At 40.8% G+C, this 21164-nt stretch overlaps 1 protein-coding gene across 5 annotated transcripts in view; it reads right to left on the bottom strand.

Annotated features, from left to right (window-relative positions):
* The window catches only part of LOC119548732 (calcium/calmodulin-dependent 3',5'-cyclic nucleotide phosphodiesterase 1), a 114601-nt gene extending 94546 nt beyond the window's left edge, over window positions 1-20055 (bottom strand). Inside the window, exon 1 of one of the 5 annotated variants that reach the window (XM_037856244.1) lies at window positions 20041-20055. Coding sequence is in view for 4 of the 5 variants with exons in the window: in XM_037856245.1 (XP_037712173.1) it covers window positions 5789-6155 (367 nt within the window). In the remaining variant the exon portion in view is untranslated. Of the gene's footprint in view, window positions 1-5788; window positions 6222-20040 lie in introns of those variants that run through there. The other 4 variants (XM_037856245.1, XM_037856238.1, XM_037856242.1 and 1 more) reach the window with 4 other exon arrangements.
* Between the last annotated feature and the right edge of the window lie 1109 nt (window positions 20056-21164).

Here is a 21164-nt window from a genome sequence, read left to right as displayed (position 1 = left end):
GCTTTGGTAAAAACGTTGTATTTAATTTAGTCAGTTTTTTCGCTTGATTAACAGCGTCGAATTAAAACAGTCCCTCCGTATTTTTAACACCACAGACAATCCATTTAAAATAGTGTTTTTTACTCGCTTTGCGAAACGTTGTCACCCGCCACCAAGAGGCTTTGGCGTTGTTGGCCCATGAAATGTAGACAGTTCTATTTTATTTTTCCCCTTTTTTCGGGCCACCCTTGGTCGGAGCCGGATTCACACGCCAATCGAGCTGCTTGTATTTTAAATTAAATTTCTCATTCCTTTCTCTGCAGTTTGGGCCATGGAAATAAACAAAAAGTTCGTTATCCTCACTGGCAATTCACGTGGGTGAGTAGCTGCGGAGTGGTTTGGTTTCCATTCGCTATTCCGGCGATAAAATAAATATGAAGCCGGCAATGGATTGGGCAAACAATAACTGCCGGAATAGATATGGCCACAGAGAGTACACAGAGTAGAGCTGAAAGTGTATAGGATAGGATGGCATAGTACAGGGAGTGCAGCGGGTTGGGTCTGGCTTTCACTTTCATCACTCGCACGTTTCGACGGGGGGAAATGGATGCTCGACGTTTGCGTTTCAATTTCCGTTGATTGAAGTTGCCAAATGACTTGCCAAACACCTGGTCGTGGCGACCAGGCCGAAAACAGGCCCAGATCTCATCATAGTAGTCGGCGGCTGGAAAGTGAGAGCAATCAGCTGCGGAAACGACGGCAATTAAGTTGAATGCCAGCGCCATTAAAGATGAGGTGGCGCTAGGAGTGGGGTTGTAAATGGATATTTATTCTGGGCTGTTTTGAAAGTACTTGTCCTGTCTGGTTTTATGGGCTTCTCATCTGCAGCCGCAGGGGCTCCTAGCAAATGTTAAGCTCGAAAACTTTCGACCTAAGTAGTTTCATTCGATTAACACAGTTTTAGCCGCAGAGTTAACTTAGTCTGTGCTCCGGCTTGACTAATAAACTTTTAATTGAATTCTAAGCCTTCACTGCGACTAGAAAACCTGTAAAATTTCCACATCCCCCTCCCTTGAAGGCCCCCTTCACCATCCTCGTAACGACCTTCCGTTATGGCAACATTTCAATTTCCCTGGTCCCGTGTGAAAAATTAATGCCAAATTCGAAACAAATTGCAAAAGGCGGTGGCATGGTGTTGAAAGTGACAACGGCAGTCAGCGACAGGGACCGGAAGTAAAGGATGCCAACGGATGTCTAACGATGGCGCAGCTCAGCTATGTGGAAACTAATGAGCGGTGGTGATGTGCTGGTTAGGTACCCTGCTATTTTACAACCCATCAACATCAACTTAAACTTACTGCATATATTAGTTCAACTTTAGTTATAAAAAACATTATCCGGAACGAGCCAAAGAATCATTATGTAAATGAATACAGTGAATACTATCTGTTTGTTTTTTGTAAACACTTATTACCGCATACAATAAGCCTTTAATTCATAATAATATTGGGCTATGTGAATTATTAAAATAATATTTACTTCTTTTGTGCGAAATCCTTATTGGATTTTGCCAATTTAGCTGCATTTTAATGTCACAGCTTAGACAAGCTTGGAATGCCATTAAAATCTCTGACAGACAGGCCCTGAAAAGCCCTATATACCCCTACATCTTTCAGTTTCAGTTGGTGCAAAAACGTTTTTGCCAAAATATGCCCGCAAACCTCAACAGAATTTTCAGACAGGGGAGATGGAGTTAGTGGCGAATCCACTTGTTCACTCTCCACCCGAAAAAAAGCCAACATCCACAACCAAATAATGTATGGCTGTGCGTGGGTCCAAAAGGCAGGGTTCCGTTCGGCTTGGTTTGGTTTTGTTAGGTTGGGTTGGGTTTTGGAAAGGGGGTTTAGCATAGTCTGCTGGTGGCACTCGGTGGCAGAACAGAAAATCAATGTAGCCGGCAACAACAGCATTGGCAGGACGCACAGGACGGGGACATCTTGTCAGAGCCGTCACCTTGATGCCTCGGGAATGTTTTTCGCCCACAAGCCGACTTGTTTCCTTGTTTTCCTACAAGGAACCGAACCACCCGCCCTGCCCTACGAGCAATTTAAATTTATAAGCGCTAATATTGTCAAAGCGTAGCGCAACAAAGAATTCCACTCGGAGTCCTTCCGCAGGATCAGCGCCCTGCATTGTTATCCTTATCCCTGTCCCCAGCCTGGCAAGCTTTCACAGCAGTCAGCTTTTGTTGAGGGAACATAAATTAAATGGCCCAAGCAATAAAAACCAAATCAATTTGAGCGTGAAATCGATTTTCATTTTTCTCCCATTCGCTTGTTGCTCGCCGCCCAGGCTGGCGGGGATGCAAGGACTGGCAGGACTGTAAGGACTGTAAGGACCTCCAGCGGCAATCGATAAATTCTCAATTGCAACAGGTACGACTGGCCGGTGGAAAGCAACTAAATCAACGACTCTGTCATGGTAATGGCGCTGGTCATGCCCGACCCAATGGCACCGTCGTTTACTGCCCTGATTAATGTCCTTCTGCGGAATGGATCGGCGGATGGAAGGTGCGGAATGCGCACTGGGATCGGGATTGGATTTGAGCCCAACTCCTTGCCCTTTTTGTTGCCATTCACTGCAATCAAGGTGCAAAAAGTCCTCGATTCGATTACCCATGCGATGGCGTTGATTGTGGAATATCCTTCAGCAAAAAGTTAGTTAGCTAACTTAAAAACTTGAAAAGTTAGGGAAAACTTAAGAACTAGGGAGTTCCAAATTATATTCCAAATATTAATATTAATTATGTTATTACTATATTATTATATGCACTATATGTTAGGAATATTTAAGAAATATACAAAAAAAATTAATATTAAAATCATAAAATAAGAAACATACGAGGGTATATGCACAAATAAAGTTGACTTCGCATTATAACATTACTTAATTTCTAATTTGCTAGCACAAAATAAAAATATTCAAAAGTACAGTAATACGCTGTCAAGTGAAATAATCATTATTCTTTGAATTGCAAAGAAAAATGAGTGTACTTTGGGCTTGTGCACCAAGGAGATTGTTAAAAACTCCCAGTCATCACATACCGTTTAAATAGCTTTTAAAATAGATTGTCGTGTATTCCAGCTTATTTGGTAGAAAGGAAGTTGCTACAAGCAAGGGCGACCTAAATTCGTCGTCTGACTGGGAAATCTCCGTTGTCATTATTTTTAATTTGCGCATCTATGACATCAGTCAGCCAGTGCTGCCAGGAGGGAGGCCAGCTGCAGGACCTGAACCCAAACCACCGCCAGGACCTGCTGCTGCAGCCTGTCCTGCTTTTCCCACACTGGCAGCGTTGACAAAGCAATTTCCGCCGACTGCAAAGTACACAAGAAGACATCGACGACGAGTGAAATAGAACCAAGGGGTGAGCCAAAGGGGCGTGCAGGGGGAAGGACAAAGGACGAGGGGGGCTTGGAAAGTTGGGCTGTGTTTCCTGTCGGTTGCAAGGGCTGCTCACTTGTGTGGCAGCTTCCGCCGCCGCCGCTTGCGCATACATAATCAACAATTAAAGATTAAAACGCCACAGACAAAGTTGGGCCTGCAGGCAGGCTTATTAATAAAAGGTCCTGGAGAGTGACGCACATGTTGCCAAGTCGGCCGGACTTGGGAATTCCTTCAATTTTCTTTGGCTCTCCTGCTGGTGACACTTTTAATTGCATTACGCCCTGTGGAAATGGCAAAGGATGCACCCGAGTCCCTTGCACACCCCCCTCCATTTTCAAGTTTTAATTGATGGCACATAGCTGAGGCATTGTAATCAACGACATTTCTCTTTGCAATTTCCTTTGAGAGTTGCCCTGATTGTCTGACCATAAATAACACCAGCCTGGCATCATTAAAAACTGCTAAGTGGAATGTGTGTCGTCGATACCGATGCATCGAGCCAGATACATTTCATTATCGCGTCATGGACGCCTCAATTAAAAAAATATTAATGTCTGCTCGCTCTTTAAAATCCACTTGGCAACGCAGAGCCGAAAGTTCGATATCAAACGATTTGCATATAGCCGATGATTTTGCGAGGATTTTCGGGACGTAACACCCACGCACACTCCTACAAAAAGCAAGAAAAATCCTCAGTCAGCTAAATCTGTTTACGAATTCACCTCCTGGGACTTGGCTGGATTGAAAGTTGCGTGCCGTATCAGAGTTATCTTTTTGGCATCTCACTGGGGAAAAGTGGGGCACAGGATGGGCCTGTAAGACACACTTAACACCTCGGCACGTGAGTTTCCAATTTCGGCGACAATTGCCATGCCAACACACGTCTGCCCGGGTAAAGCATCGAATTTAATTGAATAAGAAATGGCTGCGAAGGCATACGCTCAATCAATATTTGCCATCACGTATTGTTCTTGGAGCGAAAGTAGGAAAATAACTTCATTGGAGGCCCTGAAAATGTTCTTTGCCTGTAAGTCTATTTATTTATTTTATATTTATCAAATATATAATAGAAACATAAAAACAGCTTTATTTTATAAATAGTTGAGAAACAAAAGGTTCTGAAAATCAAATGATGATCAAACGAAAATCAGTTTTATATCCATTTGATATGATCGCCATCCGGATTTTTGCTCTTAACTAGTGTAATTTTAGGCGTTATCTCACTGGCTTTTCTCTTTTTATGATACTTAATATATTTTTGTTGCGAATATCCAATCGACCTTATGCGTATTTTTCTTGTGTGTAGAGTGTAAGTATTTCGACCCTGTTAATTCCTAATTAGAATTATAGATTGGCACGCCAACGCCTCAAAATTGGAAGTAGGAACTGAAATACTTGCATAAAATTCACCTCGTCAAAACTTATTGATTTTTATAACAAAGTAACAGGTATAGGATGGTCGAGCCCTCGACTATGGCAATTTTGTTTTTTTTTTTATTTATACTGTATATGTCTTTAAGGTGGAATCAAGTTACTTCAAGAGCACCATAACATTGCGTAAAGGGTAAACAATATTTTTTTGAAAATAAATACAAATAAGACCCCAGAGATCCATTCAAAACTGTTTGGTTGCATTTTTAATATTTAAATACACAATTTTACCCGTGAAAATTTCTAAGCTGCTCATGCGAGCGGCTTTAACCAGCTTATTAAAGTGCAATCAATCTTTCCCCAGACAAAGACTCACAAGACGAAGACACGTCACCGGCAATGTGAACACATTGAATTACCAATTTTACTGTCACGGTGGTTGCAAATCGATAAGGAAAGCGAAAACAAAATCGCACGAGAGCGAAGGAAACACCTGGCCAATGCCAATCGATGACCTTGCACACAATGTCAGATGAGAAGAGGGGGCGAAATGGGGGTTGCATATAAAACAAAGGGAGAAATGCCGAAATAACACATTTTCTGAGCATGCTTTCTCACTCATTACAGACACTTGTTGACCTCGTAATTGCTTTTGTTATTCCACCTTTGATGCACACCGGAAAATGGAAAGGTTTAGTTAGGATATTGCATCCAAATTTGTCACATTTTATATTCCATTCTCGGTCATGGAAAAAGTCTCTTAAAATCTGACTGTCACTAAAAAGTTTCATATTATTTATCACATGAAGACAGACCTGTTTTATCCTCCAATTTGATACTTGTCAAGGTACCCAAAAGTATGCAGCAATGCGTCCTATATCCATAAGTTTCAAAAATAAGTGCTGGAGGAGATGTTCTATTTTTCATAGCATACTTTTGGACACATTTAAAAGTGATTTTGTAATTTTTTAGTCCAAATACTTCAACTTACCGATTGTGTAGGTGGCACCATCCACCGTAAATGTGGCCGCTTTGCACTTGTTGAAGAACCGCGAGGCGAAGTCCAGCGCTGAATTTTTTAAGCTCGACGACACCCGGCGGATGGGTGAGTCCGGACAGGAAGTGGGTGGCTGACGCTCCGGCGACACCTGGTGCTGCAGCAACTGCTGCTGGCTGGCCACCCCGCTGGCCACCGTGTTGTCCGAGGTCAGCCGGGCCGTGAGCACCGCGGGCACTGGAGCAGGTGCGCCCGGAGTGGGTCCTGGCACAGGAACAGGAACAGGACCTCTGCCCGTAACAGGTGTGGCCGTCCCGGGGGCCAGGCGGCGTGGCGCATTCGAAAGATTCAAATTGGACATTTTGCACTCGCGCGTCGCGTTTCCTTTTTTTGCTAGGTGGTTTTGTCTCTATCGCAGGTCACTTGATAACACTCATTTTGCCGGGCACTGAACAAAGGTACGGGTTTTAATTAGCCACCTGCATATCCGAAAAAAAATGTGTTATACGGGTGATCTGACCCTGACCAAGCCAATTTGTTGCAATTAACGTTTGGAAACTGAAAACCAAACAAAAACTCGTTTGCCCTGGGCAAGGACTGCACGCGAACATCACGTTCGACAGTAAACTTTTACAAACTGGGAATTTCCTCTACGAGTTCTCGAACATTACTTTTTAGCAAAAGTATTGACTCCTTAACCTTTCAACCCTTTTCTTGACTTTTTAAGAAATATTTTTCCCTCGGAAATCAGATTTTGTGTGCATTTGTTAAATTGTCATTTCTGTTTTCACAGCAGGAAATATTTGTGGAGTCGCCGCAGGCATTCCGGCAAAACCCAATTTCAATTTGAAACATTTAATTGAGCAATAAAAAACGTCCGAATGTCTCATTACGAAAGTTAATTTAAATTTCGAAAATATTTTACCGGAACCGCAATTCAGCAATTTGTATCTCTGTATGGATATGTGGATGTTTGGGCGTACCGACAACAGATCTGTATCCATTTATCGGCGAACCCCATTTTCTAGTCGTTGTGTAGTTTGCAGTTTCAATTTGCTTTCACCGAAAATTAAAGCAAAACTGCAATTACATCTGTGAGTGTGCGAAAAGCAAAGTCCTGGAAAATTACTGTCCACATACAAACATGTGTCGAATGCCACCGAAAAGCAAGCAAAGCGGCAACGATGATGTTGATGATAATGATGATGGAGATGATGATTGCAGTCAATAAAAAGGGAATTACCCAGGCTGAACCAACGTTTTGGTGGGCGTGGCACAGGTTAACCGGATGCCGAGAGGGGTTAAGTGGGGTGAGGGGTTCCGGGGGAATTGCCGGTACTTTGGCATTGAGTTGATGACTTTGCCGCTGTCTCTGGCATATTTCTGGCCCTCTAAAATGCGACGAGTTAAAGTAAATTGCTTGGAAATAATCACATCCAGCGCCGCACACACAGGCCTAGATACACACAGGCCAAATGGGGAAAACAGGCAAAACCACCAGACAATGAGTGGCTGGCTTTCTGCGGCTAAATTGCCACCGGCTCCCGCCCTCCGCCTATCAGCCAGCGTTTTGTGATAATGGCATTCAAATGTATACATTAGAGGTTTTGCTGTTTTCCCGCTTATCGCGCTGCGGAAAAGGCGCCGGGAATTGCCACATCAAATACCACAAACAAAAAACCAGGGACAAACAATGGCTGTAAAAATAAATTCTTGCGCAGATGGGTCACTATCCATGAAATGTGCGTTGTTAATGACAGAGTGCCGGAATAATTCTCTACACTTAAGCGCCGTTCAAAAGGATTTTAATCGGCGAACGGCGGTTAAACTTTCAGCAGCGCACAAATCATAATCCCCATAAAAAACCACTCAACTTCCTAATCCGATTTCATGGCTTTGTGTGACTGCCTTCAATTGCATCAATATTTTTGTTGCTCATTCATTTACCTGGGGAAATGTGGAAAAAATGGTAGTATTACTGCGCTATATAGACACCCTGGTTTTATTATCGGTATCATTCGTCTGTCTTCTTTTACGTCGTGTCAACACCCTAAAGATGGACTCAATGCCTCAGTTCTGGCAAAAAAAAGACTATGAGACTTGGATTATGGATTTTCATGGCCGTGGGTTTAATGTTATATTTTAGTACACAAAAAAAAATGGGCATACATTTCAAATGTGAAAAAATATGTTGATATTGAAAACCCTTAATCGATTTTCGGCATTATACGTAAACGTTAACTTTTCATCAGCTGATGCCTACACACAAAAAAATAGATTGGTAAAACTGACCGACATAATAGTAAAACAGTCCCCACATCGAATTTTAAATTTTACCCATCAAATAGTTACTCTTACGTAAGGGTTACCATAAAAAATAGTTAAGTAACTATAAGAAAGGGTAGAATGGGCCGAGCCCAACCCATGAATAGAAGTTAATTACCTATTTAAATTTGTATACAGTAAATATATACCTATATATAAAGCATGCTCATTTATAAGAAAAATATAAAAGGTAATTTTCAAACTGCCCTTTTTAAAAGTTACTTCCAGCTAGTGTGGAAGTATGTTAAAGACTTTAGGGAATATAAGTTTCAAGTAAAGTCTTAACTTTTCAGAGTTTGGCTTGGAAGTCTAGGTTTACGGCTCGCTAGACCCAGTTGGGAGTTATAAACAAGTGGTTCAAAACAACACATTGCAAAAAAAATTGTAAAGTTATTGGACCATTTCTGGGGAACATTTTACGTTAGGATAACTATATTTGATTGTTAAATAACTACATACTATTGCAATAACAAAATACACACATCACGTAAACGGAACTATGCTTATAGTGGATTAACTATTAAATAGTAAACAAAAAAACATATACAACCATTTAAAATAGTAAAGCACAATGTTGAATAGTTACTAAACTATCTGCACTGGTCAATTTTATCAACATTTTATTTTGGTGTACTTTTTCTGCATTCTTCTAAAGAATTAAATGGCAGATTGTGGGCAGACGTATAATTCTACCGAAATATCTTTTTTATTTCTACTAAAATGGATAACTTAATACTTATTTTCTTGGCGTGTATGGCCAGTTCTAGTTGTCTGCTTTCCAGCGCTTTCACTTAATTTTTTGTTCGCTGGGCCATACTAATTAATACCTTTGGGCGTTCGTCATGCATAGGTGTGCGTGCTTATGTGTGTGCGGGTGTGAGTGTGCGAGTGTGCCGTGTGTATGGGTGTGTGCGGCCATGTTTGCAGATAAATTGCGATGCTCAGTGGCTTGGATAAGCAGACCGGCTTTAATTTGGTAAATTAATTCTGAAATATTTAGGTCGCAAATATCCAAGCCCCCGTGGACACACGGTCCCAGCCCCCCGCGAAAACCCAACCCCGCTCACAAGGTCACGGCACGAGGAAAACCCGCCGCAGATAAAAGACTGAGCTATGTATATATATCGAACAAAGAGCGCACAAAAAACGGAGCGGCAGCCAGCTCAAACTAAAGAGAATGCTGAAAATTTAAGGATTCCAGGATGTAGGGATACAAAGGGCGGCTGTTGGCATCATCCTTTGATTTGCGCCGAGTATAATCAACTCAGTTGGAAACATTCTCGCGTTGAAACTGAAAAGGAAACTGCCGGAAAAGCAGATAAACCATACCAAGCTACCAAGCTGAAAAAATAAAAAATGAAGAATAACCCGCAATGGACAAAGGCAAATTGTTCAGGCCGGGTCCAAAAATATGTGCGTACATTTGTGTGTGCGGACATGAATAAAAATAAAGGGCCTGCAAATATAAACTTTGGGTAAATTTTGCGGCTTAAGGACAACAATTGGCTGCTCACTTCCCTGCACTGGGCAACAAAAGCCAGACGGCAGCAACTTTTGAACTTCTAATGAAAATTAATCAAAAACGTTGGGCGGCTTGTTTTGGCTAAGTGCGATCAAGGACCTATGCAAATTGGTTTAGTTTTCCTGTATTGTTTCAACACTCGTTCCGTGTTGCCTAGTGTAATTTTGGAGTTTTATTTCCACGAATCACACGCCCCGGAAAAGTCCGCCCATCACCTGAAAAGGGTTCCTAACCCCTGTTAGATTGACTGAGCAAAAGGGTCCCGGGTCAAGCCAACGCCAGCGGATTTCGGAGGGGAGTTTTTCAGTTGTTTCAGGTCGACGGGTCATATCATGGCCGTCGAGTTAAGTGTTAATCCGCTTTTGTTATTGTTTGGCACACAGCAGGAGTTAGGACGAGGATCAGGTGTCCTTGGGAGGTGCCACGGTTTATCCCTCTTTGGGCTACATAATTGTTCATTTAAAATGTGTTTAATGCAAAAATTCAGTTGTCCTTGAGCCCTAATTGCTGGGACCTTCTAGTCCTAGTCCAGTCGAGCATTAGACAGTTAATTTATCGGGGTTTGGGCAGGACAGAGCCAACAAATTGCTGTGCAAATATTTGCTGTTAGCCAGCGATTTGTTGTGGCTACCCTTACGGGCAGCCATCTCAGCCAGAAGGGCAACAGGTTCTGAATGGGCTCAAAGCAACAAGTTGACTTGGCAGCCAAACCACTTCTAGCGCACTTTTCCCCTTTTTCCCCGAATATATATGTGTATTTTTTTAGCAATTTCCTGAGTAATTAAAATTGCCACTCGAATCACTTCTTTTGGCCAGGAACTTCACTGGATGGCACCCGAACTATGCATACACACTGGGCCAGGACGAACAGCCGAGGAACGACAACTACGAGCGCGACTCGGAAGTGGCAAGTCGCGATTGGAGGCACTTCCTGTTGCTCGCGGGGCGTATTACCTTCCGGCAAACGTGTTGCCAATCAACTGACTGGCTGCAAATCATGTCCTTGCCTTCAGCTGGCTGTGGCTCCTCCGGAGAAAGAGCGGCCAGTCAAGAGCGGAAGCTCTCGGCAAGAGCGTCCCTCAGCGCTGATAAAAGCTCGGGGAAAACCTAAGAGAGGAAATCCGTTTAGGAAGAGAGCATGGCAATGAAACCACAAGGCCTTGGCTGATTTGTTTATCATCCAAAATACACAATTGGCTAATTATAGAAAATATTTCTAGCATACAACTAGTTTTGGGCTGTATTTGGATATTGGATATATTAGCTCACTTTTCTGAAAACACGTTCTAACAGTCGGAAGGCCAACGCAAATATTTTGTCTTTGCATATTAATAAGATCGTCACTTTAATCAAAACATTAGGATAGTAAAAATAAAATGAAAACCATCTATATATTGGAAAAATCTAAGAATTAAGATTTAAATTATTGAGTAGTTTTATTTATTGATAGCATTGACGTTCTTAAAGCTAAGTTTTTTGATAGATAAAATATTTTACTTTCCCATTAAGCAAAATTGAAATATTGTTAAAAAATTATTTTATTTTTAGTGTATAGTAATACACTAACCCTTTTTATTATATAAACATAGCTTTTTAATTTTATCACAATGTATTTTTTAAAAATGTGTAAGTAATATTTGTGGTTAAAGGATACGAATAAATTTATTTTTAACCAAAAGAGGGTAACTAAAATAATATGCTTGCATAAAAACATATGTATTTCAAGCACTCTCTTTTCACCCACATCTTATCACCCAGAATAGCCTTGAGTTTTCTATTGATTAACTACGTTTGCTTATCTCCTGCAACAGCTGATTAGAAGGACTCGCACTAGAGAGTTTCTCTTAGCTGCCAAAGCTTTTCACCACAAAAAGCTCACGGACTGTCTGATTCCGTTTTCCACTGTCTGCCGCAGGATGGCGCCTTAGTTACTCCATAGGAATTTCAAGTTCTTCCCGAAAATATTTGGCGGTAAATCTGAGGCATCGTTTTGGTAAGTCCTGGCTACGAGGATATATTGACAAATGTTTGGGGTAACGCAGACATGTTGTGTGTAATTTATAACGCCGCTGCAGACACGACAAACGACCAAAGACAGCCAAGCAAAACCATATATATACCAACCAAAAACCCCAAAAAAGAACAGGAAAAGTTAAGGAGTCCTTGTCTCCCTAACATTCTGCAGGTGTTTAGTTATTTATGCCTTGTCACCCGAAGTCTGCACTCCGCATGTGGAAGACAAAACAAATGCTCCGTGCTGAGTGCGCGCAGACATCATCGGAATGGGTTTTCCTCAGCTCAGCCATAAAGGATTTGACCCAATCCCAATCCCTCACTCACTTCTCTCCATTTCTCAGATTTAAACCTCTCTGCAAACCCTGGGTTGCGAATCCCGAAAATGCTCAAATAAAAACATTTATTGAGCGGTCGTATAAGCGAGATTTGAGCTGATGCCACAGCTAAGTGTACATTTACATGCTGATGGTTGTTTTTTGGGATATAATGTCCCTGCTAGGATATACACAGCTCTAATTGAAAAAGTTGTGGAGGGAGACAAGTGTTTTGTGACCCATAATTAAAGGAACGACTGTGAATATTTGAGTAGATTGCATCGGTCTGAAATCTTCAAAAACGGTCATTAAAAATTGTTAATTGGGAACTCCGAGTCTTAATTGCTTCACTAAATAGCTTTTAGCACATGCTAAAATACTTCATCATTTAAGAAGTCTTAAAGTTTGTTTTGTGCAGAGGTGTTTTTCAGATATATACATTTGGAGAGCTTTTAACATAACTTCTTAACTATTTTATTTTTCAAATTAAGTCCCTAATTCATTTGTTTCAACTATTTTACATCTTACAAATTTCCATTTCCTAGAAGCCTAAAATATTTAAGTCAGCTTATTGAAGAATGTTCCCTTAGTTAATCATACAAGACAAACTTCATATAATAGTATCTGAAAATTAAACCTAAAATATTCCGTGTTATGACAGAGCCTTTCTGTCAAAGTTTTAAATTAAACTTTTTATCTTGCACTTAATAGCTTTTAATGCTGCTCTGTGAGCCACTCCCGAGTCTTTTAAATTGCAAATTTCACGGCAAATTAAACAATAGTTCAAATTTCTGCTGCCGAGAAGCGCCGCCCACTGCCCCCGGTTGTCTTAAACATTGTGGTTGACTCCGGCCATATATCTAGCTGGATATCAAGTCTCGCATGTTGGCCACAAGTCAGGACGAGTTGGGAAAACATGGAGTGGAGTGGAGTGGAGTCTCCTCGGTCTCAAGCTGTGCTGTCTGCTCTGCCTCCTCTGCTTGTGTATTCCACTAGACTATCATGACATTTGAATAATGTGAGCGCATTTGGCATTTTATTTTATCATCAGGCATTTGCTGATGTGCTTACACATCTGCCCTAGCATTTTTACAACAAAGAAGCACCGTCTTCTGATGAAATTAAACTGCTGCCTGGTCCTTGACTTGAGTTGCTCAGCTTTTATTTGGCTTTACTATTAAATTCTCGTTCATTTGTCTCATCATTTCGCTCACGCCCACAGGGCGGATGTGGAATGGGCTGGCCATTTCACTTTACATCTTTCCCATTTTTTTGGCCATCCCATTAAGGGGCGTGGTCTAATTACAGCTTGGCGAACTTTTTCATTGTTGCTGCCGTAAAAGTGATGCTTGCAACAATTCTTTTTTAGAGGGCCATAATTTTCGGTAAACTTTCCAATTAGAGATTAAGTATACGCAGCGTAGGCCAGACACATTTTTACCCTGCTTGGCGGAAAGTTCCTCAGCAGCTTGTTATTACTGCCGACCCTTTGCCTTGGTCCATTTTTCATTCTCGAGCTTCTCATAACAATGCATTGAAATTTTGATTGCAACCATTAAAATGCAAGCGCAACTCGACGTTTTCCGCCCGCCGCCGCCCACATGGCAGCGCATAATGAGCGTTTCACGCAAGTCCCGCAAAGCGCAAGGTCAGCCAAGGACGACAGCACAGTTGTTGCAGCTCCCCTCGCCGTTGTTACTGCCGCTCCTCGTGTTTTTATAATTTGCCACAATGGGGCAAGAGCAGCAGCCCAACAGCGACAGCCGCAGCAATTAGAGCTCGGAAAAACGAAAGCGAAAACAAAACAATCCCGCAAGAGGCAAAAAGGCGGAAAACAAATCTAAAACACGAAAAATGTGCAAGACAAATTGCCATGCCAGCTTGAGCCGGCCAAAAATAATGCGAAAAGACAACATGCAACATAACAAGTGGCCAAAATGTTGCACAACCTCCGGAACACTAAAAACAAAAGCGGAAGAGGCTATGAAAAATAAATGCATGTTCTTCGAAAAAGCTTAATAAAATATTTGAATTTTTCAAAATTTTGATTTTATTTGAATTGTTCTAAGAATTTTGATATTGCCAGTTTCTGATATTATTTGTAACTTTAGGATATACTAGTAGTATATATATTTTAATGATTGTGTTAGGACAGACTATATTTCACGTGTTATTTTTATCTAGGTGATGGATTATCAAACAAAAACCCTTCTTAAAGAGGTAAAGGGTCGTGACGATCGCACCTTCAACAAACAAAACTACTGACTTAAAATGTTGTGACGAAAAAATATTATACATTCGACTAAATAAATACACTTCCTTAAATATAAGCTTTTACATTGGTGTATCACTCGTTACGATCGGACCATCAGAGTAGATTTCCATTTTTTCGTGCATATAAAGTAGTCGCCTTCTTACAATCTCGTGGGGCATTTCGGCACTACGTGGACTGTTAATTAAAAGTATAACATGTATATAAATGTTCTATATGTGTAATTTAGTATTGTACAGCCCAAAGAAAACTGGTTTTGCTCTTGGTTAAATATTCTGGCTGAGTGTAACCCGTTCTTTAACTACTAAAGTTTTGTAGAAACAACAGGGATTATTATAATGACTCCATTAACTTTTTGTTCTGTTCTCTTTAAGTTCTTTTTCCGGAGCACAGCAGATTCGGAACTTAGCATTTGTTGAGCCAACGCAGCAGAGGGCAGGACCCAGATTATATTTTTTTTTCTCCATTTTTATCCACCCGGCAAGTACATCAAAATAGTTTTCCCCGAAATAGAGAAGCGGAAAAAAGTGGACCGCAACAGGCACTTGTAATTTGTATTTGAACCAAGGCAAGAGGAATAAATCAATAAAACTAAAGCATGGTCAGGCATAAAATGTTGTCGAGGCTGCCATGAAAAACTCTGGGCCTGAGACAGGGGTTTTGGGCCCGAGACCGTTCCTCGGTTTCGGTCTCGGTCTGGTTTCTCGAGTGTCCACTTGGATCAACCTCGAGGCTCGGACTCGGTTGAGTGCACCCACCCACCGACCGCCCGCTCGAAATTGTGCTCTGGGATTTCGATGTAATGCAATGCAATCCAAATATTGATTTGCAGTAATGGCTGGCATTATTATTATGCGAGCTGATTAATGCGACAAACGACAAATAACAAGTCCCCCGGCCGGATGTGTTATGTATTCCCGGTAGTATTTCTCCAGCTCTGCCCTGAAACCCAAGTCATTGTGCCACAGTATTAATACAACATTTATGGATCACTTATTGTGCGCTCATTATGTAAAGGGCCGGTCCGAGGAGGCGGGGTCAGCATTAACCAGCAAATGACCCGCACAGCTTGTGGCATTGACTTCGCCACCCAAAAACCCCCTAACCCACCGAAAGCACCCACTTTCCAGGGGTAAGAGTTGACTGCATTCTGTTTGGCCCACATTTGTCGCACTTTTTGGGTTATTGGACGCACAAATTAGCGGAAATTATGCAACGATAATTTTGTTCAACCGTTGGCAAGTCGATTCGTTTTACAAATTCCTTTCCTGCACTCCTGCGGTTGATGGGCTTTTATTTTTGCTATTTTTGCAGTTACAGCGAAACCGCAAATTGTTCAACATTTCCAGGAAGCAGAAACCATTGGGCGATAACTTTTATGGCACAATGTTCCCGATAACTAATTTACAAGCATAAGAGGATTTATCAGGCGTAAGAGGATAACAAGGCTTACTACACTACAAATGTTTCCAAGGGTTAACTGTGCAAATACTGTAATGAAATTTTAGTTAAACAATAGGGGAGCGTGCGGGATAATTGTTGCTATTTTAATTGAGAGATAGTTTGGGGAATGTTGCTGTGCAATAATATATTCTCGTTTAACCAAATTGTGCTTTATGGGCACACCAGCACAAAAGGTATCAAAGGACATTTGCGCATTTCGGGTCATAAGCTTTTAATAATAGTAAATTCGAATTCCATTTAACTGCAATGTGGTCCGGTATACAATATATGTAGATAGACATTATTATTAGTAAAAATATATTAAATATCATATCATCATCATATAAATGTTAAATATTTATATATATATTCACTTTAGTTGGTCAGATAGGCAATTTACAGCTGCACGTACATGAGAACATTTTCAAAAATTGATAAAATTAAAATTTATGTCAGTCAATGTCACACTAAATATTTGGATGTGCCCATTTTCGGTATTCATGGATGTGCGTCGCTTAAATGAGTGTCGTTCGCGGCCATCGGCCGGACAGAATGTGACAGGGGGCGCAATGATAATGCCTTAATTATGCAACAAGGATTCCCTTTTCCGTGCCACGGACATCACATAAAATACCATAAAAGCCCCGGCAAATGCCATTGACAGCACTTTTCATGGGGCCACAGCCAGAAGGCCAGAGGACCCGGGCTGAGCGTGAGCATGCTCACACGTATTGCCGGGAATGCCCAAATATATTTCATATTTATAACATAATTCGATATAATGCCCCTGGCGGTACACCAAGTCCAGCCCCTGCGTGCCCCGTCATAAAAACCGGGCAGGCCACGCAATTTTGCGGCCACATTGCGAATGCCAACACAATTGCCCAGGCTGACCACAAACATCCAATGGATGGCCGAAAGGAGCAGAAGATGGGAAATTGGTCGGAGGAACCAGCCACAGATAGCACACAAAAGGCCAACACCAAAACGCACTTTGCCTACCGAGGCATTAACATCTGTTGTCCGTTATCTCGGAGCAGCCTGCTCCTGTATTCCCACTGTCAAGTCCTGGTAGTTGACCCGACAAACGAGGATAGTTTCTATTTATAGAGTTCCCAACGGCCTCCATAAATAATCGGCATGGCTAATGGATTTCGGATTCGGCAAATATGCCAAGACAGCCACTGACTGCCGCCTCAGTTCGCTTCATCGATATTGCTCAGCAACTTCCTAGACCACTTCTGTGCAAATAAGACTGTTTACTGGGAGCTTAAGGAGCAAATCAGTTTGCAATTGAAGTAATCACACTTTATTTGAATATGCCTAAAGGCAGGAAATTGACAACAGGCCAAGGTTGATGATTATGGGATAAATATTCAAATAAGCCAAAGGAAATTAATTTAAATGTAGTGAAAATCTCTCAGGGCTCGAGACTTGAAGTAACCTTTAAATTGTTTCAGGAAACCCATATACTAAACTAAATAATACTCAGTTATAACTCATTAAAGTGTGAAAATTTTTCCGATTCATTCTCGAAGAGTACCACATAAATCTATATTTATAAATTCAAGAAAAGAACGCTTTTCTACACGCAAGATGAAAGTGCTCGACGAATGAAAGGGAAGTTGAGAGGACCGTGATATTGCTCATTATAAATGAAAACGCAATCCCATAAAGCACCACTCTCAGCTGGAGAAGTATAAGGTGGTGTATTTAAATTAGGTTAGCTAGCTCCTGGGTGAATGATGATACTTCCCATTCATCAATTCAATTTGTTCGCATTTCCATTGCTAATCCGCTTCCCCGTTGAGGAGGGGAAAGTGCAGGACTTGCATATGGCTTACAGATGGCCAGGTCAGGAGGAAAACCTCCTGCCTTGGCATTCGAGCCTGGGGCTGTGCATAACTTAGGACAATTCTCGGTCGCCTCATTTTATTAACTGCTCCTCCGGTTCGCCGCCCCACATGAGCTGCATCGCCTAGAACTTGAGCTCGCAGCTTGATCCTGACTTTCATGTTTATGCTGAGCTCGCGGCCTTTAAATATGCTAATAATTTTCGAGGCTGCTTTATTAAATTTCTATGGCAACCGAGTAAAATAAAAAGCGCCCGAAATGACATAACTTATTTAGCTTTCGCTGGTGCCGCCCAAAATTAACACCAGCGACCGAGAAGGGCGGGGATTCCCGGATGCGCGCGGAAAACCAGAAGTCGACACCAACGCCTCCCCTTTTTCAGGCTTTTCCCGCCACTGTCGGTTTCGTTTTATGGCCACGCCCACTAAGTGGCTTTCGCCTTCTTCCTGCCCGCCATTTTATGCCGGCTTTAAACTGGGAATTGTGTCGTTAAACCGTGAGGCACTGAAGTTTAATGCAGAAATAATTATTTTATTTAATGCTGCAGCTTTAATAAATTTGCGGACAGGAAAAATCCCTGCTCATGCTAAAATCTCTAGTTTAATGTGCTGGAAAAATGAATGCCTTTAGTTAGTATTTTTTTAAATATTTAATCAATAATACAGATTGAGTGCTTGGGACATTTAAATAATTTAACCATTAAAAATAATCTTCAACATATTAATATGTTTAAATAATACTAAACAATTGAAATCACTTTTTTAGCAAGTAAACATATTTTAAAAGCGTGCTATCCTCGCCCTACAAAATATAATCACAGCAATTATGGCCAATTAATAATAAATAATGGTATAATATCAACAATAGTGCAGTGATATTTTCACCATCCTGTTTGGAATTGTAATTAATGGAATTAAGTTCACAGGAAATTCCCACGCACAAATACGCGTCGATAGAGCTGTCAGTTGTGACAGCCAATAATAAAAGGAAAATAATGCCCACTAAATAATTAAAACCTTTTTAAACCTTCTGGTAGGCTTAAATGAGAGTGATTATGCAATTAATGGGTTGACAGCCATTGTTGCACTTTTGTTTGACCCGGCGCACATTCTTTGTTAATTACGACTTCAGAGTCAATTTGCCAATGTCTGTTTGCCGAAACGGAAATCGCTTTTGGGTGGGCAAAGCCTGTTATCACCTGCCCAGGCTCATAAATCATAATTGACTGCTTTCCGTGGGACCTTGGTAAATATTGACACAGCGGGAACAATTAATCACACGCAACATTGTTAATGTGTCGACTTTTTCAATTATCAAAGGCAAATACGCACCAATGCTCTCACATAATTTGCGGTTTGCAGCTAAGTAGACTGATGTTTACAGAAATACGTATTTTAGAAATAGTGGTATATATACTTTGGTCGTGAACGGGGGTATTCGGTTTACATAATCTAAAATACATAGTATATGCTATATAACTAAATAAATTAAAGAAACCAAATCAAAACTTTGTAAAAGCAAGAGATCTGCACGACCAATTGAAAATATACTCGATTACTACTCGGTGATGCAAAAGCCATTTGTCAAAATTAGCATCGTAGCATCTTATAATGGTAGGCATCGGCATAGCTTTACTCTTATTGGACTGTTTTTTTTAACAAAATTAACTGAAAGTTCTTCAAAACAAAAGGAATTATTATGGGCTATAATAACTCATTTGATAGTTATGACCATTCAAAGCAGTACATTAATTCTTCAAGAAAATTAAACCGCGAATTCTTCAGAACAAGAGGTACCAATACGAACCGTTGCAACATGTTTGCTTGTATTAACCGTACATAAATTCTAAAAAATGTAACCGCGAATTCTTTAGAAAAAAAGGAAATATCAATTTTGCTAGGCCCAAGTATTGATTCATAGATATAATAAAATCGGAAGTTCTTTAGAAGCAAAAAAATATTTCCAAAATCAAGGAAATCATACAATATTTATGTTATAACATTTAAATGACAAATGTTTAATTTTTGACGATGCTGAGTAGACTCTCTATAACTCAATGTAAAGCAAATTTGAACTTTTATTGTCAAAAGTTCTACAATAATAAAATATGCTGGATTTAAGGCCAAGTCAAATTATTGTATCAAAATTATTTTCCATTTCATTTTAAAAAATTTGTTCAATTAATAAGAGCACTTTTTTCTCATTATAAGTTATTTCTAATAATAAAATTTGCAGTGATTGTCTTTACAGGCACTAACAAAATTTAAACTTACAGCTTCAGCGAATAACTTATGAACTGGCCAATCTCACAGCCAAATGCCAAATGCAGATTGACGTTGAAAAATGATTTTATTCTGCGTATTTATGTATACCCATGTCGGGGCCAAAGAGTGAAACATTCATCGGCCGTGATAAATATGCAAATTGTTTGTCTGCCTTGTTGACCCCGAGAAGGGGGTTTTCACTCGATCACAATAGACATCAAATGGCCAGGGCTTACCTTTTTTCGCCTTTTCCCGTCGCCTGCAAAAAGAAGAATGGTAAAGAAGTCGATTAGGAGGGCAAAGCAGAGATTTAAACGCTGCATAAACAGGATTCACATACGGGCATGAATATCAAATTATGGAGAACTAAAAGCTTAGGCCAAACACAAACAGAACCCGAGATTGAGTGTCCGAAGGAGGGATCGGCTCAAGAGATGAGCCTGTTTATACTTAGGAGACTCCCCCAGTTGGATACCTAAGTCGGTTCCCCGGACATCTCGACTTGAAGTGCCTCCTAGGACTAGTCCCACACACACTTGACTTGCATATTTTTGCAGCTTATAAATATTATGTTACGGCTCAATAAGCTTATGGCCAAAGGACCTTATCTTCGCCCTGATTGTCACCCATTAGTCATTAGCATCCTCCCCCGAATTCAGCAGATGAAGTGTGACTCGAGTGGCTACTGATGGATTGATGCTGGGCATCTTGGATTTATGACGGCCCAACATATGGAGCATTTGAATCTGTCCACCAGGTCGTGTCCCTAATGGCTCTTGGCCAACTCTGACAAAGATATCCAGAGAACTTGACCCAAACAAGCTGAGTTGGCTAATGAGGAGTGGGCGGGTGGGCGGTTGGTTGCGAAGGAATCCTGCTGGGGTCAGACCGAAAAATGTTGCTGGCCGGCGTGGTAATGACACTCATTAACGCAGCCCAAAGGACGACGGTGGGGAGTCCTGGATGGAGGACTCCAGTTCTTCTTTCACTTGCTAATCGCCTTGGCTTTTGCAGCGTTTGCATAATTTCAGCCACCAGACAAAGTCTAAGTATCTATTTGTGCGAGAAATTTTATTTTTTCAGCTTCGCGCTGTTGGCCATTTTCCCCTTAGAGCAATCTAATTATGGGTCTGTGGAATTCATTAATGCCAATGCGAGGGAGGCATAGAAAAAGATGGTAAGCTGAAAATAATATTATATTTTGGAATTTTTACAAAAAACATAAAAACATATACCTATAATTTATAATTTTTCAATAAACACAGTTGTTTTTAAAAACTTGTTTAAAAATAATACTTCTTTTAGGAATTTTAATTTTTTATTTATATGTAAAAACATATATTGTGGGTTCTTAAATTTA

This window comes from Drosophila subpulchrella, chromosome 2L (assembly GCF_014743375.2).
Source record: "Drosophila subpulchrella strain 33 F10 #4 breed RU33 chromosome 2L, RU_Dsub_v1.1 Primary Assembly, whole genome shotgun sequence".
Classification (NCBI taxonomy): domain Eukaryota; kingdom Metazoa; phylum Arthropoda; class Insecta; order Diptera; family Drosophilidae; genus Drosophila; species Drosophila subpulchrella.
Note: the sequence above shows the minus strand (reverse complement) of the source record. Positions and strands in the feature narration are given on the sequence as shown.